A 17,950-nucleotide genomic window follows, 5' to 3' on the forward strand; every position below is an offset into this window, starting at 1 on the left:
TGGGATTAAAGGTGTGCGTCACCACCGCTGGCCCACTACTTTTAAGTATTGTTACAGTAAGTAATACTATTGATCAGGCATAGGATTGATTATTGGGCATAATATTGGTATAAATCAAAAGCTTTTTTTTTTGTCTTAGTTATGGAGGGGAGGTGTATAACACACATGATATAATCTGTGTAACGCAGATTTGCCTGGGAATTGATCTGTAGTCCAGATTGTCTGTGAACTCATGACCCTCCTGTCTCTATGTCCTCAGTACTGGGATATAAACATTCATAATCACCCCAGCAATTTATAATTTTAAGGAAATTACCTAATTATTTCTTTTAAGGGTTATCTAGTTTACATTATCAATACCAACAACCAATATAATTCCCTGAAGGCATACAATAAAATAGTAATATTTTCTTATCCTTGTGTATCAAGCACTGGGAAATTTTATCTTGGTAAAATTTACTTTTTATCTTTCAATATTTTAGCATATTTTATGCATTTTTAAATATTTGTTGGTCTTTTTTTTTTACTTTGTGTGTGTGTATGTGTGTGTGTGTATGTGTGTGTATGTGTGTGACAGTACTTGTGTACAGGTCAGAGGACAACTTACAAGAGAGTCTCTACTATACGGACCCTGGGAATCAAACTCAGCACAGCAAGTGCCATGCCTGCTGCACCCCCCACCAGGCACATGGAATTGCTAAAGTCATTTCCTAAGGATTTAGTGATTTATGCTGTGACGTTTAGATAGTGAGAGAGAAAGATACAAATAAAGTTGGCAATTCTAAATCAGATGATGGGTGGTGATCATCTGGAGGGGCAAGGCGTGTAGATCCTTCCAGGATGCTCTGGAAGGCAGGCTTCAGTGTGAGCATGGCTTTGGTATCGAGAGTTAACGTAGGGAAGCCTAGAAGTTCAACTTATCTTCGGATTATGGTGGGCTCTGGTTTGGGTTCATGGGGATTGGATTCATTTAAATATTCACAGTGAAATATTTCATTAACAGTATTGATAGATTTTGAGGTATATATAATATTAGCATTTGTGTTACTTAGAAATTGTGACTTCAGGCCCAAAATAAAAGTGTCTTCTAATTTTTAGGAGTCTCATGAACAGTGTGTTCAGTGGATTGTTAAATTTATTCATGGCCAACACAGCCCCAAGAGAATCTCTTTCCTCTATGACTGCTTGGCAATGGCAGTTGAGACTGGAATCCTTCCACCCAGGTATGTTTGGGTGGGGACGAACGGTGGAAAGACCTTTGGTTATAAAGTTGTGCACTTGCTTTGAGGTTGTTATACAGAGACAAGAGATGGGAAGGGGCATGGAGTTCATATGTCAATTGACTCATGAGGCAGGGCTTTTTGTTTTAAATTTGTTTTGTTTTTATGTATATGCACTGTTAGTGATTGCCATGTATGTAGTGTTCCTGAGGAGGCCAGGAGAGGGCGCTAGACTCCCTGAGCTGGGGCTGACAGTACAAAAGCATTGTGAACTGTGAACTGCGGGTCGTCTCCTGCCTTGTGTTTGTTTTGTTTTCATAGTGTTTCTTAATTATAGTTAGTGTGGCAAAGACTGAAATCCTTACAAAGCTTTCCACATTCAGTCTACTGGGAACCTGTATTGGGGGCTTTCATCCAGGTGTCATCAGGTGTCTACAGGCGACTACAATTGTGACTACGGTGTCATCCATCTACCGGGACCTGGCTTTCTCACAGGCTGGTAGAATTGAAAAGTCTGTAAAAGAAGTATAGTCAAGAAGTAGCTTCGCGTCTTTGCCATAGCCTTAAGCCTGCTCAGACAACACAGCCCATCCCTACCTCTCCGAGGCATGGGCATCAGTGCCAGGCTTCACAGAAGTATATGGGACTGCAGTGCAGTCATCTTGACGAGAGGACAGTCTGCCACCACCGGGTAGATACAAACATTATCCAACAGCTTATGAGAGTGTTTTTTTCTTTTTTTCCTAGTAAATATCATTTAGTTCTACTTAATGTTTGAGCTTTCTTCTAAGTGAGAATTAGGAAGTATTTCATATACCTGGAATACTTTAACAGTATAGATTTAGAAAGCATGTTTGGCATGACACTTACAATATTCAGCATCTACAGCAGGTCAGAGCCGTAGAGAATCTTTAGATTTAGAACGTTCTTCCCCTCCCTCCCCGCAGGATGGTTTGTGAAGCTTTGATCAACTCTGACTCTCTCGAATGGGAAAGAACACAGCTCTGGGCCTTAACCTTTAAGCTGGTTCGGAAAATCATTGGAGGAGTGGATTACAAGGTATTATTTCTTAATTCTAAAAAGTGATTGCTTTCTGACATGAATCTTACTTCATGTGAGAAAGAAAGCAGAGAGGATTCATAACTTGACTTTTTGCATATGTGCTGAAGGGATTTAAAACTATTTAGCTGGCTTACCGTTGTTTCCCTCCCAACATTTTAAAAGACACACAGGACTAATATATTATTATGATGAAATGGGAAGTCACAGGCAGAATCCATGTTTGATGCCAGAGCTCTTTGTCTTGTGAAATGAAGGACACAGAGCGGGGTTTGTTTTCTACGTTGGTCTCTTTGGAATTGTGTCCTTCCTTACTGGCTGTCCTCAGGGTTCTGCAGCTGACCGAGCACAGCAGCAGTGCAGGTCCAGTCAGGAGTGTCACAGCCACAGCTGAGAGCAGTTTTCTTCATGTACTTTTGTTACTGTCCTTTGTCAAGGAATTGCCAGTGTGTGGCCTTAGGCTTTATGTCTGCTTGTTCTTCAGTCTGAAATGATCCAGTCGTGGCCCTAGGTCAGTCACAGCAGACTTGTCAGGGGCTCACACACATCTCTGCACAGAGCAAAGCTGTGCTTTCTTACCCTTTGTAAGAGGAGGAGCCTTCATCTGTTTTTGGCAGAATATAGAAAGTTCCATTTTACTTTTAAGTGATTTTCATTGTTCATGCAGAATTTTGTCCTATTATAGAGCATTATTCTTCTCAGGTTAGTGTTAGTAATGAATTGGAAAAATCTAAAAGTGTATACTTCTGACACCTGGCTGTTGTGTCTCACATAGAGACTTCACACTTACCTTTTGGCTTGACTCATGTCTTCTTGTCTTCTTTATACTCATCAGGGTGTTCGAGACCTTCTCAAAGCGATTTTGGAGAAAATCTTGACAATCCCAAATACAGTGAGCTCTGCTGTTGTCCAGCAGCTTCTGGCAGCAAGAGAGGTAATGTAAACATGTCACCCACGTCTGGGTTTGTTTATGTGTGTGCTTTTAAAGCATACAGTGGCTGGAGCTGGGGAGATGGCTCAGTGGGGAAGAGCACTTGCTGTGAACCAGGAGAAATAAGAGTTCAGTAAAGAAGCCAGGCATGCACCCTGCTGCCCAATGCCATACCCCTGTGTTGTGGCACAGAGACAGGCTGGTCAGTGAGCCTAGCAGAAACCGTTAGGATGACACCTGATATTTACCCCTCTCCTCTGCATGCACACACTGTGCATATAACTCTCACAGCACACACACTAGTAACTTGCAATAGTTTTAGAATATTTAGTTCCTTCTACTGAAATAAAATCAGTTCTGTTTTTTAATCAAGTCATCTGCTGCTGAGCTATATCTCAGCCCAAGTCATTTTTGTTTTCAGAGATTTTTGCTTCATTGTTCCTGGATTGCAAAAGGAAATTTTAAAAATTTAATTTCTGCTAAATAGTTATGAAAGGAGTATAAAGTATTTTAAATCATTATAAGATAGACAGTGGCCATGTTTCTTTTAAACTATTAATAATACTGTAATAGTTATTCTTTTTTTCTGTTACCATTTTAAATCTATGACTATTTAAAGCATTTTAAGGTATTACTACCCAAAATGCATTCTGTTGTTAATACCCTTCATTTTTATAATTCTCTAAGAGAATTTCTCTGCTAATATTATATTTTAAAATAATAATTCTGCTTTTTAAAAGACTGTGCACACATGTACATATGTGTGCATGTACCTTGTAGAATGGTTAAGTCAGGCAGTTTAGCATAGTTTACCTCACAGTCCTTTGTCTTGTTTTTTGAGGTAGGGTATCATGTAACCCAGCTGGCTCTGAACTAATGTTGTTGCCGTCGTCGTATTTATAGGTTGTTTGTGTGAGACTAGTCAAGAATAATGCTTTTTGCTTGTTTTAGGTTATAGCTTATATCTTAGAACGAAATGCCTGCCTATTGCCAGCCTACTTTGCAGTCACAGAGATCAGAAAACTATATCCTGAGGGAAAACTTCCACACTGGGTAAAATTTTCATTTTCTAAAGTTTTAAGTTCCTATCAAGATGTTATATAATTGTATTGCTTGTATGTACACATACTCTGTGTGTGTGTGTGTGTGTGTCTGTCTGTCTGTCTTTGTGTCTGTCTGTCTGTTTGTCTTTGTGTCTGTCTGCCTGTCTTAGTTAGGTTTATATTGATATGAAATAAGCACCATGACCAAAGCAGCTAAGGAGGAAAGGGTTTATTTGGCTTACACTTCCATATCATTTTGTGCTATCAAAGGAAATCAAGATAGGAACTCAAGCAGGGAGGAACCTGGAGGCAGGCGCTGCGGCAGAGGCCGAGAAGGCTGTAGAGGGTGCTGCTCACTGGCCTGCTTTCGTGGTTTGCTTGGCCTGCTGTTTTACAGAACCCAGGACCACCAGTCCAGGAAGGGCCTAACCCACAGTGGGTTATGTGATCACTAACTGAGAAAATGACTTGCAGCCTCACCTATAATCTAATCCTATGGAGGCAGTTTCTCACCGGGGGCTTCCTCCTCTCAGATGACTCTAGCCTGTGTCAACCTGACATAAACAAGCAAACACGAACCGTATGTCTGTGCACATGCCGCAGCGTGAGTGTGGAGTTGGGACGCTTTGAAAGTTGGTTTTCTCCTGTGTCGGAGGGACTCAGCATTATGTTATCAGGTTTGCACAGTGAGTGATTTCACCTGCTGAGCCTTTTCATCTCACAGCCCCTTTGAGAAGGTAATTACGTATTAGAGTGAGCAGAGAACTCTGGAGACTGGGAGGGTTTCAAAGGAAGACTCAGGTCATGTGCGCGTTTTCACATGGTCAGGTAGCCTTAGGCTCTACATAGTTTACTTAATGTTTATTTGGGGGAGGGGCAGTCTGTGTACCCCGTGTATGTGGTTAGAGGTCAGTTTTCTTGTCTCACTGTGCTCCGGATCACTGATATTTCAGGCTTGGTGCCAAGCACCTTTCCCTCTTGAACCACGTCGCTGACCCAGGAAATGCATTTTCTTTTTAGCATAACATATTTGTTTTGTATCTCTATTAACCCATTGAGACAGTTCTTATGTGCTTAAAAACTACAGTTTCATTGACTGGGTAAGGATGCAGTGGTGTGACTTGGCTCAACTTAAGGACACATGGAGACAAGTGTTTGGAAGAAAAAGAAAGGGCACACTCGTCTCTAAGTAACTGTCTGTGCCAGGCTTTGTACTAATTCTGTGTAGTATCACGGAGATGCAGGATAACCTTGCTTGTGTATTGATTTATTTATTTTCTTTTTCTTTTAGTTACTAGGAAACTTGGTATCAGACTTTGTGGATACCTTCAGGCCCACAGCAAGGATTAACTCCATTTGTGGTAAGATACATTTAAAGAACACTTAGTGTATTACATAATACCTGTGTCCTTAGTCAGCAGGAATCTCTTGCACATAGCAGAAGGATGGCCTCTTAGGTGTGACTCGCCACTGTGACACTCTAGGAATCTAATAATAATGTTCACTTTTAGGTGCTTTGAGTAAGGCAAAGACAGGTCATAGACTTGGGCATCTTTCACATACGACCATTTCAACAGTTGGGTTTCATCTGACTAGAAACACCTTTTATTTTATTTTGTATATCTTAGTTAGCTGGGCACCCTTTCATTATATTTTGGTTTTGGCTTTTTTAGACACGGTCCTTATAACCCAGGCTAGCCTGAGATTATGTAAGCAAGGGTGAACTCGAACATCTGATTCTCATCTGTCCAACTCAGTGCAGGGGTTGCAAACATGAGCCGCCACACTCAGTGTATGTGGTTGTGGGGAGAGAACCCAGGACTGCATGCCTGTTGAAGAATCTACCACCTGACCCCTATTCCTGGCCCCTGAAAATGCTTCCTAAACTCAGGACCACTGGAAATGTCAGCTAGGTTCTTCTGTGGCCATAGTAATGAGAATTCGAGACTCTCTAGTTCATTGTAACCCAGGCACTGTAGTCCAGGCCCTGTAGCCCAGGCACTGTAATCCAGGCACTGTAGCCCAGGCACTGTAGCCCAGGCCCTGTAATCCAGGCACTGTAGCCCAGGCACTGTAGCCCAGGCCCTGTAATCCAGGCACTGGAGTTCACACACTGTAGCCCAGGCACTATCTCTTAGCTATCTTCTTCCTTATGCTCAATGTAATCATTTGTTAATTCTTGAAATGCCCATATACTGGGAATACAAGCTTTTTTAAAAAAATGATCAGATATTGAGCATTTCTTATGCGTCTGTGCTACTTTAGACACTGGGAATATAAAAAGAAGTAAATATAAATTCTGAGCTCTCTAGTTTTATAACTGACTGGATATTAGTATCATTAAATGAAATATAGAGGTGAAGATCATGCTGAGTTCGTTTCTGAAGGGTTGAGCTTGTGGTCTCTCTGGGATGTCTAAGAGATGCTACTGCTTACTTAGGCAGTCAGACATGTGCTACATCAAAGCCTTCTAGGGACATTCCTGAAAAACAAACATAAAAACAAACAAAATCACCCATTAGCCCTGGAGAAGAGATCTCAGACTATAGTTTTACAAGTCCACTCTTCACACTGGAAGCTGTGTGTTGTTTTCAGTTTGTAGCAGCTTTGCTGCCAGACTACAAAGGTGACTGTCCACCAGTACACCTTTGCAAAAGCCAATTGCCAGATTCATAGACCATGCTATGCTGAGCTCTGCCTGAAACATTTAAACAGAGTGCAACTGGATTGTATTTGAAGCCTTGTACTAATTATTTAGCCATCTGGAAGAAATATAAGCAATAAAAATTTATACACTTCAGTGTCCTGACAACACTATTACAGGCATTTTAACAGCGCCTGGCTCAGCATGCATATTCATTAAATACTGAAAAGGGACGAAGGACCTGCCATTGCCTTGGGCACATTTACATGGAAATATTTTTGTAATGCATGCAGGCCGATGCAGTCTTCTGCCAGTTGTGAACAACTCGGGAGCCATCTGTAACTCATGGAAACTGGACCCTGCAACTCTCCGATTTCCTTTGAAAGGCCTTTTGCCATATGATAAGGTATGTTTTAAGTCCAGTGTAGGATTGGCCATCTAAGAACATCTATCCTGTTTTTTCAAGTGTTCGATGCCAGATTGCCTCTCTCTCTCTCTCTTTTTTTAAAGATTTATTTATTTTATTTTATGAGTACACTGTAGCTGTCTTCAGACACACCAGAAGAAGGCATTGGATCCCTTTACAGATGGTTGTGAGCCACCATGTGGTTTCTGGGAATTGAACTCAGGACCTCTGGAAGAGCAGCCAGTGCTCTTAACCACTGAGCCATCTCTCCAGCCCCCATCAGATTGCCTATTAATAGTCTAGAGAAGTAAATGGAGTGTGCTTCGGTTGTGTCTTTGGTTTCTGTGTCTTTGCTAGGGTCTTGCTGTGTAGCTTTGGCTGGCCTAGACGCCATAGTCAGCCTTGAGCTGGCATGGTCCCTTTGCCTTTGCCGTTCAGTGTTGGCATGGCAGCTGTGCCACCAGCCCTGGGCTTAGGCCAGTCCACTACCCCAGTGTACTCTGTAGAGTTGCTTCAGTGGTACACTTCTGGTTAACTCTCTTTAAGTAGAGTTCTTGTCTAAGGCTCTACATTTAAAAACCTAATGACTCCAAATTTGAACTCAGGACACACACACATTACTATTCTGTTGGCCTTTTACCCTTGTCATGTTTGGAAAGAATAATTACCTTGAAGAGAACATTTGGAACCATATTCATTCGCTTTGATTAGATTTCTAAGCAGAAGATTCTCCTTTTAGTGATGTTTATGACAAATGTGACCAAGGCAAAGAGGGTGTGTTTCTGTAATCACTGAAATTGGGGCATTTTCCTGCTGAGGAGCCGCAGTCCCTAACTACATTCCTGAGCAGCTTGAAGACTGTGCTGGCTCCAGTCTAGTTGTTGTTAGGACTGTACCTACAAAGCTAGTCGCTGTGGTTCATATCCCTAGAACTCAGAGTGATGAGGCAAGAGGTCACTGTGAGGCCCAGGCCGTCCTAGGCCTCAAAGTAAGTTTTAGACCAGAGCAATCCTGTCTCAGAAAAGCACATCAACACTTGCTATAGAGCTTCTATGTGAAGCAGACTCTGCTTATTCTGTCTGTAAATGATCCATGTATGTTTATATGCCACATGAATGCAGTGCCCGTAGAGGTCACACAGAGGTGTCAGATCCTCCACAGTGAGAGTTTTAAGTGGTTGCGAGCTGCCCAGTCGGGACTAGAATTGAATCCTGGCCCTCTGGAAGATCAGCCATCCCTCCAGCTTCACAAGGAACCCTTTAAAATGATTACTTGAAGGGCATGTGTGTGTCTCCCTGTTACTAAGCACAAGTGGAGGACAGAGCAGTAAGCACATAGAGAGCTGGGTAAGCTGAGGGATGGGTGGGTGGGTGGGGGGTCTATTGAAAAGGAAAAATCATTTATGAAAACAATAATTATTCTTTAGTTTTACTTCACAGTTCCACTAGTACAGTTTTTAAATGCATATCTGTAAAATCAGTTTAAAGCCAGGTGTGGTGGTGCACACCTTTAATCCCAGCTCTCAGGATGCAGAGGCAGGCAGACCTCTGAGTTTGAGGCCAGCCTAGTCTACAAAGTGAGTCCAGGGTAGCCAGGGTTACACAAAGACACCTTATCTTAAAAAAACTACACATAGACACACACAAAAAATCAGTTTAAATTGCTCTCCCCTGACCCCATTTCTTCCAGAATTCCATCTAAGAGATCTATAAAAAATTGCAATCAAGTGATCATTATACAGATAGATCGTTTCTGAAGTAAACTTTGCAGTGACTGTCCAAGTGACGGCTGTGGCAGCACATGCACAAGTAAGGATGGGGCATGTGTTAGGAGACTGATGGCGGCTCAGACACTAGCTAATATGCAGATTCAGAATAAGCCTCAACAGAATCTCTCTACACATGTATCATATGTCCCAGCTCTGTTAGAACGAGCTGACACAGGCATAGCACTGCTCTCCTAAACTGTGTTTAAATATAACATTGGCCACTTTGGCACAGGACCCAGCAGCTTATACTGAGGGAGTACAAGATACTTATAAAACACCCGTAACCTCAGAAAAGGGTTCTAAGTTTGGATGTACCTTTATAGTGGTAGTTCTGTAAACTAGATTTAATTTAATTTAAGAAATTCTGTGGGCCTTGGGTTATATATGGCTCAGTAGTTAAGTAAACTGACTGTTCTTCCAGAGGTCCTGAGTTCAATTCCCAGCCACCACATGGTGGCCCATAACTCTCTGTAATGGGATTTGATGCCCTCTTCTGGTGTGCAGGTGTATATGCAGATACAGAGCACTCAGACATAAAGATAAATAAGAATATTAAAAAATTATGTGTTTAGTTACATAGAAACTTGTGGGAAATTGTCATTGTGAACAGAGAGGAAGTAAGGATGCTTCATTATGTCTAGTGAATACGGCCAAGGACAGAACCTACCTAACTGACAATTACACACTTGACATTGTAAAGACAGTCTCTGAAGGAGAAACTAAATGTTCTGTTTTCAGGAAGAGGGGAAATGAAAAGGCCCGATTCAAGTGTTTGTCTTCACTTGTAACCCTTAAAAGGCCCTGCCAAAGGCTTTCACCTTGGTTTGGAAATGAGAGAGCCAAGGTAGAAACCTAACCTGTAAGCAATAAATGTCATTTTTTTCCCCACTAGATTTGGCCTACTCTGGGAAGGTAAAAAGTGCATGAGGAGAGTCTCCTTAATTCCAAATAATTTGAATTCACCTTTGTTAATCTTGAAGCAATAATTTCTTTTTTATTTCCTTTAAAGGATCTGTTTGAACCACAGACTGCTTTGTTGAGATATGTATTGGAGCAACCTTATTCCAGGGATATGGTCTGCAATATGCTAGGTTTAAATAAGCAGGTACTGTATTATGCTGGAAGCCATAAACCTGTAGATCTGCACTGTGCTATTTTCTTTGCTGTAGCTCACCGAGCAGAACAGTTAAGAGCTCTCTGATGACCTTTTCAGTATACAGGTTACTCAACAGGGTATGCTAATATGGCTTTTATATATATTACATTAAGAATGCTTAAATTTAAAGGGAGGTATTTTTAAAATTGGTTTGTTTTGCATTGCTTTTTTCCTATAAGGCCAGTTTCAAGTTCCCTTTTGCCAGAGAAACCTACACATGACTTAACCATATTTTTTGACCTTTTGTTGTTGTTGTTTGGTGTATTTTTATAACCCTGATATCCTCAGAGTGGCCGCCTTGCTGACTTTTCCTTTTTTTTTTTTTTCCTTTTTTTCCCTCTCTTTCCTTTTGGCGTGTCGGTGGTTGACGTGTGGGCGGGTTTGTGCTGACTGGGGTTCCTTGAGGCTGGCCTCATAGTCACCGTTTTGTCTCTTCTTTTTTTCTTCCTTTATTTTTGTTCTGTCCTGTCTTGTCCTGCCCATCCTCCAATGCTCTAGACCTTGAACATTGCTCAGGTATGTTCACAACCTTACTGTTGTATTGTGACTAACGATACGCTGGCCGCTTTGTAGCCGCTGATTCATTTAGACAGTACGTGTATGGTCGGGGCTTGAAATTGGCGGGACCATGCTGAGACCAAGGCCACTGAAAACCTTCTTGGGATGTGAGAGTTCTTTTTGGTGGATGGTTTTTGTTTTTTTGTGGTTTTTTGAAATATATATATATTTGAAATATATATATATATGTGTATATATATATATTGGTTTCTTGTTTTTTTAAAGAAAGAGACAACACTTGGCACTCAGTAAGCCTGTCAGTTTTTGATCGTTTTTACCCCCCAACTCCATTTTACTGTTTTCATTTTAGGGCTAAAGTTAGCCTGATGGAATTTTCAGAGTTGGAGAGATTGGTGGTAGCCTCATGTCTTTCCAGGCTATTAACAAAAACAAATAACAACAACAAAAATACTTGTGTTGATTTGCCTTAAAAACCAAAACAATTTCAAAAAGGAATGAAAAATAGAACATTTTCATAGAGAAACGCTGCCTTTCAAAAGTTGGAGTGGTAAGCTCTAAAGAGGGAAGGCTTTTTGGAAACATGGGGATTGACTAAGAAATGTCACACTCTTAGGTGACCCCACACCTCTTTGTCAGTCTTTGCCAGATGTGCCCTTCTCTTAGAGCGGGCTTTTCAGGAGCGGCCTGCCTGTGGCAGGAGACAACCACTGTGCTACATCCAGTAAGCTGAACTCTTCTGCAGCCCAGGCCATTCTGGGCTTCGCACCTTTGAGAGTTTAAGCACAATAGTGGTTCTAGTTAATTTTTGTTAACCGTTTTTGAGCCCAGCATCTTAAAATTGAGCAGCTTTTGGTTTTAAGAAAGGCTCTTTCTAGGCTCTGTAAGGTGGCGTTGCTGTTTGCAATACCATAGTGAAGGTTGTGCCAGTGCTTCCATTGATAAAGCCCTATTTTTTCGGACATACGGCTTGGCCATAAACCTTGCTCAGTGTTGAAACTGCATGCCAAACTCACCACAGTAGCAATACCTCTTTTTTTATTTTCAGTTTTTTTTCTTCTAAAAAATTACCAAGTTCCCTTGTTTGGAAGAGCCTTTGTAAAGTGAAACTGAAATTCCCTGACCACCAAAGTCCCTGACAGTTCCCTCCTGTAACCTGTCACATTAACCCTGACCCGCTCTCACTTGAGTTAGAGGTAAGTATTAGCTAACTTTGCAAGAATGCTTCACTCTGTGTCTGAGGATTAAGTTTGAGTAAACATTACACCGTACTTGACTCATTCCTCTTATAATTTGGTGGCTAACGGTCAGTGAAGCTGCAAGTACATCCCCCAGATAGCCCTAGCCACCTATAGCTCCCTCCTCCCCCACATAGCCTTAGCCACCTATGGCTCCCCTCCTCCCCCACATAGCCTTAGCCACCTATAGCTCCCTCCTCCCCCACATAGACTTAGCCACCTATAGCTCCCCTCCTCCCCCACATAGCCTTAGCCACCTATAGCTCCCCTCCTCCCCAGATAGCCTTAGCCACCTATGGCCCCCTCCTCCCCCACATAGCCTTAGCTACCTATAGCTCACTCCTCCCCCACATAGCCTTAGCCACCTATAGCTCCCCCCTCCCCCAGATAGCCTTAGCCACTTATAGCTCCCCCTCCCCCACATAGCCTTAGCCACCTATAGCTCCCCTCCTCCCCAGATAGCCTTAGCCACCTATGGCCCCCTCCTCCCCCAGATAGCCTTATAGCCTTAGCTACCTATAGCTCACTCCTCCCCCACATAGCCTTAGCCACCTATAGCTCCCCCTCCCCCAGATAGCCTTAGCCACTTATAGCTCCCCCCTCCCCCACATAGCCCTAGCCACCTATAGCTCCCCCCTCCCCCAGATAGCCTTAGCCACTTATAGCTCCCCCCTCCCCCAGATAGCCTTAGCCACCTATGGCCCCCTCCTCCCCCAGATAGCCTTAGCTACCTATAGCTCACCCTCCCTCAGATAGCCTTAGCCACCTATAGCTCCCCTCCTCCCCCAGATAGCCTTAGCTACCTATGGCCCCCTCCTCCCCCAGATAGCCTTAGCTACCTATAGCTCACTCCTCCCTCAGATAGCCTTAGCCACCTATGGCCCCCTCCTCCCCCAGATAGCCTTAGCCACCTATGGCCCCTCTTCCCCCAGATAGCCTTAGCCACCTATGGCTCACTCCTCCCCAGATTGCCTTAGCCACCTATAGCTCCCCTCCTCCCCCAGGTAGCCTTAGCTACCTATGGCCCCCTCCTCCCCCAGATAGCCTTAGCCACCTATGGCCCCCTCCTCCCCAGATAGCCTTAGCCACCTATGGCCCCCTCCTCCCCCACATAGCCTTAGCCACCTATAGCTCCCCTCTTCCCCCACATAGCCTTAGTCACCTATAGCTCTCTCCTCCCCCAGATAACCTTAGCCACCTATGGCCCCCTCCTCCTCAGATAGCCTTAGCCACCTATAGCTCCCCTCCTCCCCCAGATAGCCTTAGCCACCTATGGCTCACTCCTCCCCAGATTGCCTTAGCCACCTATAGCTCCCCTCCTCCCCCAGATAGCCTTAGCCACCTATGGCCCCCTCCTACTCCAGATAGCCTTAGCCACCTATAGCTCACTCCTCCCCCACATAGCCTTAGCCACCTATAGCTCTCTCCTCCCCCAGATAGTCTTAACCACCTATGGCTCCCTTCCACATTGGAGGAAGGAGGCAGCTGTCCTCAAAATAGAAATTGACAAAATAATTCAAGAAGAGTTTTTATGATCTGATGATTTTAATAACAAGTTTCAACCTATAAAAAGTTTATGACTAAGACATAAATCCATAAAAAATAAAGTTTATAATGGAAATGCTGACAGAACATTATTAGTATTGGTCCCACCGTAGTGTAAACATTGTCGAAACTTCACAATTCATCAGTAATTGTTGTCTTAGGCAACTCTGTAGTGAGGGGATCTATAGATGCAAGATAATATGCCGAAGTGCCTTGGTGTATTATTTTCCATGTGGAAAGTAGGGTATGAAAGGAGAACCAGCAGTATAAATCCATATGACTAAAACAAATCCAGCCATCTTATTGCATCTCTTATCATCACAGAACTGTATACTCTGTGCTGTACTTTCTTGTCCTTTCTCTAACAGTGCAATAATTAAAGCTTGAAGACTTTATGACCTGTCCTTATTACATTTTCCAGTAGGAATTGGGCTATGGTTAATCCTAAAATTGGTCACAGGTCATAACAGCCCAGTTCTACAGCCACAACAGTGTAGCGTGTTGAGCTTGAACAGCAGTGGAAAAAGAGAAACGTTGTGTTCTGGGTTGACATAGAATTTCTAGTGTTTTTTTTTTTTCTTAGAAATTAAAGTGTTCTAAGTCATGTATACTTCCCCAGCTTGTCTATGTTGTGCATAGGAGCGAGTACTAACTGGCTCTGGTTAGCAGCCTCCTTGGTTAAAGTAGGGATTAATAGAATTGAGAGATTTAGTCCTCCCAACTTGTTCTGAAGACAGTATTAAAATTCATTTAAATTACTATTTAGAATTAACTTAACCCCTTGTAAGCAAAATTTATGAAATGTTTAATGCAAAAGTGAGCTGTTATTTCAAAAGTGTCCCATGCCACTTAGTAGTGGATTTGAGTGGGCACAGAAGAGCTCTGTCATGTGCAGTTGGCCAGGGGTAGGAAGGAAGCAGGGCACAGTGGAGTTGAGAGTAAAATAGGGTTTAGTACACATTAAACTATTATGTAGAAAAATGATTTTTAAATACTGAATTGGATATTCTCATTATTAAAACAGGTTTAAGCTAAATATACATGTAGATATAATTTAAACGTTCAATATTTATGTTAATCTATTGATTCATAAATAAAATTATTGAAGTACCTCTCATGTTTATGCTTCCTGCTTTATAAGATAATCTGAAGTATGGTGGAGACTCTTCGTTTTAGCATACTTATTTTATAGTGGTTGAAAACTAAAGCAGACTGGGTGTGGTGTCATACCCCTGGAATCCGAGGCTGAGGTGGGAAGACAGCCTCAAGTATGAGTTCAACCTGGGATTCGTAGTGCATACCAGGTTCTCCAGAGCTACAGAGCAGAACCTCGGCTTAAAAAAGAGATTAAAGCAGAAAATGAAAGCAAATTTACTTTTTGCTTTTTGAGATGGGTCTTGCTGTGGCGCCCTAGGTTGGGAACACTGTATACCAGGCTGCCCGTACAACATACATACAGCCCCGCCCTAGTGGCGGCTGTGTGCTAGACCATCGGACTTTACTGTGACGTGCAAGTGTAGTTCAGTGTATGTCCCAGGCCTTCCGTCGCTGATGCTGCCCCATGGTCAGACACAGCAGCGTGAGTCACCCCATCTTTATGTTTGCTTCTAGGGAATGTCCCTGGCTTTATCCAAAAGTTAGCCCAATACACCTTTGCTTATATTAGATACAGGGCCTTATGTACCAGAGATTATTTACTGGTGTATTTGATCTCAGCTGAAAAGCTGGGGTATACTTATGAGATGTGGCATATGTCAAAACCATCAACTTTAACTATACATTTCCCAGTTGCTTTTATCTTGTCAAAAATTTTCATATTTCTGGCATTCTTCTTTAAACCATTGAGTGACCATGGAAACATGCCTGAAAACATAGAGGAGGTAAAAATCCAGCCCTTAGAAACCAAAAAACAAATAGCTAATACTAGAAAGGGAAACTCCAGAGTGATCAGGTGTTCTTTCTCCTAAAATAGATTGATGGGCGGCCACCATGGATGGAGGGACAGTTGACAAATCGGCTAGTCTACAGTAGAAGCAAATTCACTAGTTTAAAAAAAAAAATTCCTACTGGAAATCCTGGCTTTCCTTCTTTTCACAGATTTTTCTTACTCTTGCATCCTTTGAGTGATCTCGCTGTAAACGTGTGTTGTCTGACACCTTTCTGAGGTTGTTGGTGGTTGGCAGAACTAGTAAATTTCAAGCCCTGTACACAGTAGCTGCATGCTGACTTGAGAGCTAGTCTGTAGTGTTGTCTGTTGCACCTTGCTCTGCTTCGTCCGGATAATTACATTTGGAGGAGAAGTGCTGGAGTCTAAACTGGTGGCGTTAATACTGCTATTTGTAAACTTGTAACGTGATTCAACTGTGATCATGGCCTTGTAGTTTTGGGAAAACATAATATGAAACAACCATCGATGCTTACTTGTGGGGTAGATGTCTGTTTTCTTTGCATGCATCAGGAAAGTGCAGCTACAATGGAGCTTTACAACATGGGGCTGGCGAAGCATGCAGAGGGGAGGGAGGCAGGGGGGCATTTTGTTTCCTTCCAAATTTGTCCCCATTTTGCATTTTTCTATAAATTCAAGAAATCATATCCCTTTTTCATGGCAAAAGACATCAATAATTAAATCTAAATAAAGTATAGGGAAAATCATCTATATTTTAGTAATTGTGTTCATTAGAAAGGCTTGCCACTGCCTGCTACTGAGTAATATAGCATTTATTATTATTTTTAAAAAAGTAAAGATGCTTTTAAAATATGGCTTAACTCTTTTGGTAAAGCATATTATACATCATTTTCACAAGCACAGATCTTTTTGCCTCTAGAAAGGGAAGTTGCATTTTCATTGTTAGTGTTTAAACCGACTCTTCTTGTTTTAGATTTTAAAATGATCTAATTTAAAGTTAAAGCTGCATTATGTTTGGCCTGCAGAGGAGGGGAGAGCAGATGGTGCTCTGGGATCAGTTTCTTTTTGGTTATGGAAAAGGCTTCCATCTCAATACAACATTATTGTCACACATGAAGAGCAGAGTCACCTCCCTCGGAGAGGGAAACTGTAAACTTGGAGTCTTCACTTTAAAACACACAGGTTTACATTATTGCCTCATTTTCTTTGTCTAAATCTTTAATCTCTGGAAATTCAGGCCTTTCAATTTTTGAGTTTGCAAAAGTAACAGCATCTCCCTATAACGTCCGGACCCTCTAACCTGCTGTCCTGAGAAAGGAATCTACAGTGCTTTGATGGCCTTTTGTCAAATTGAAATAATTCTGTATCACAATTAAAAACTATGCTGGGCAGTGGTGGCGCACGCCTTTGATCCCAGCTCTTGGGAGGCAGGGGCCGGCGGATTTCTGAGTTTGAGGACAGCCTGGTCTACATAGTGAGTTCTAGGACAGCCAAGGGAACACAGAGAAACTCTGTCTCAAAAAAACCAAAAAAAAAAAAAAAATGGAAGTGGAAGACAAGTAAAAAAATGTTTCCATGGATCCCTCCTCTGTGCTAACAGGACAGGATGCAGCTTTAATAGACTAGATCTAACCATAACGTCAACTCCATCCCATGCTTCTTGGCCTCTTGTTATGATCGATGCCTGTTAGCTGGTGACTTGTGTGACTAAGCAGGAGGCTTTTGGAATACTGTATGTGATCTCTGCCTACAGCACAAGCAGCGCTGCCCTGTGCTGGAGGACCAGCTGGTGGACCTGGTGGTGTACGCCATGGAGAGGTCAGAGACCGAGGAGAAGTTTGACGATGGGGGAACCAGCCAGCTCCTGTGGCAGCACCTCTCCAGCCAGCTCATTTTCTTTGTGCTTTTCCAGTTTGCCAGTTTCCCACATATGGTCCTCTCTCTCCACCAGAAGGTATGACCAAAGGGCGCCTCCTCAGAGCCAATCTTGCTGCTCCTTAGTGTGGCTTAGTTGGCTTTGAGCACTCCCGGCTCCTGGCTTCAGAGGGGACAGAAGGCAGAGCCCTAATGTTGCTTTTGTTTAGTTTTTTTTGTTTGTTTGTTTTAAGGCAGGGTCTCACATGTTGCCTGACTTGTCTAGAACTCACTGTGTAGACCAGGCTAGCCTCAAGCTTATAGAGACCCAACTGCCTCTTGCTCCCAAGGACTGGGATTAAAGGTGTGTGCCCCTGTACATGGTTTCTGTAGAGCCTTTGTGGTTTTTTAACTTTTTACTTTCTGACTATAAGCTCGAGTTTGTCACTCATTCTACATATACCCACAATGCCAGGACACATGATACAAAATGAAAAGACACTGTAGTACCACTAAGGAGTCTTACACTAGAGGGGAATGTACACGCACGCACACACACACGCACGCACGTTTGCTTAAGTCTGTGCTTTGATGATTTCATACTCACATATAGTGTATTCTATTTGTTCTCAGCCCCAACGCCCTCCCTCTTGTAGTAAACCAG

The 17,950-nt window shown here is 42.5% G+C and overlaps 1 protein-coding gene across 3 annotated transcripts in view; it reads left to right on the plus strand.

Moving 5' to 3' along the window:
• Med23 (mediator complex subunit 23) overlaps positions 1–17,950 on the plus strand; it is a 71,101-nt gene that overhangs the window by 27,024 nt on the left and 26,127 nt on the right. For 2 of the 3 annotated variants that reach the window (XM_029482505.1, XM_021173847.2), the window contains 9 exons: positions 1,099–1,223; positions 2,168–2,279; positions 3,115–3,213; positions 4,162–4,263; positions 5,545–5,614; positions 7,191–7,303; positions 10,081–10,176; positions 10,726–10,743; positions 17,186–17,386. In XM_029482505.1, coding sequence (XP_029338365.1) covers positions 1,099–1,223; positions 2,168–2,279; positions 3,115–3,213; positions 4,162–4,263; positions 5,545–5,614; positions 7,191–7,303; positions 10,081–10,176; positions 10,726–10,743; positions 17,186–17,386 — 936 coding nt within the window. The remainder of the gene's footprint in view (positions 1–1,098; positions 1,224–2,167; positions 2,280–3,114; positions 3,214–4,161; positions 4,264–5,544; positions 5,615–7,190; positions 7,304–10,080; positions 10,177–10,725; positions 10,744–17,185; positions 17,387–17,950) is intronic. The other variant, XM_021173848.2, reaches the window with a different exon arrangement.

The sequence above is a fragment of the Mus caroli genome, chromosome 10, assembly GCF_900094665.2.
Source record: "Mus caroli chromosome 10, CAROLI_EIJ_v1.1, whole genome shotgun sequence".
Taxonomy (NCBI): Eukaryota; Metazoa; Chordata; class Mammalia; order Rodentia; family Muridae; genus Mus; species Mus caroli.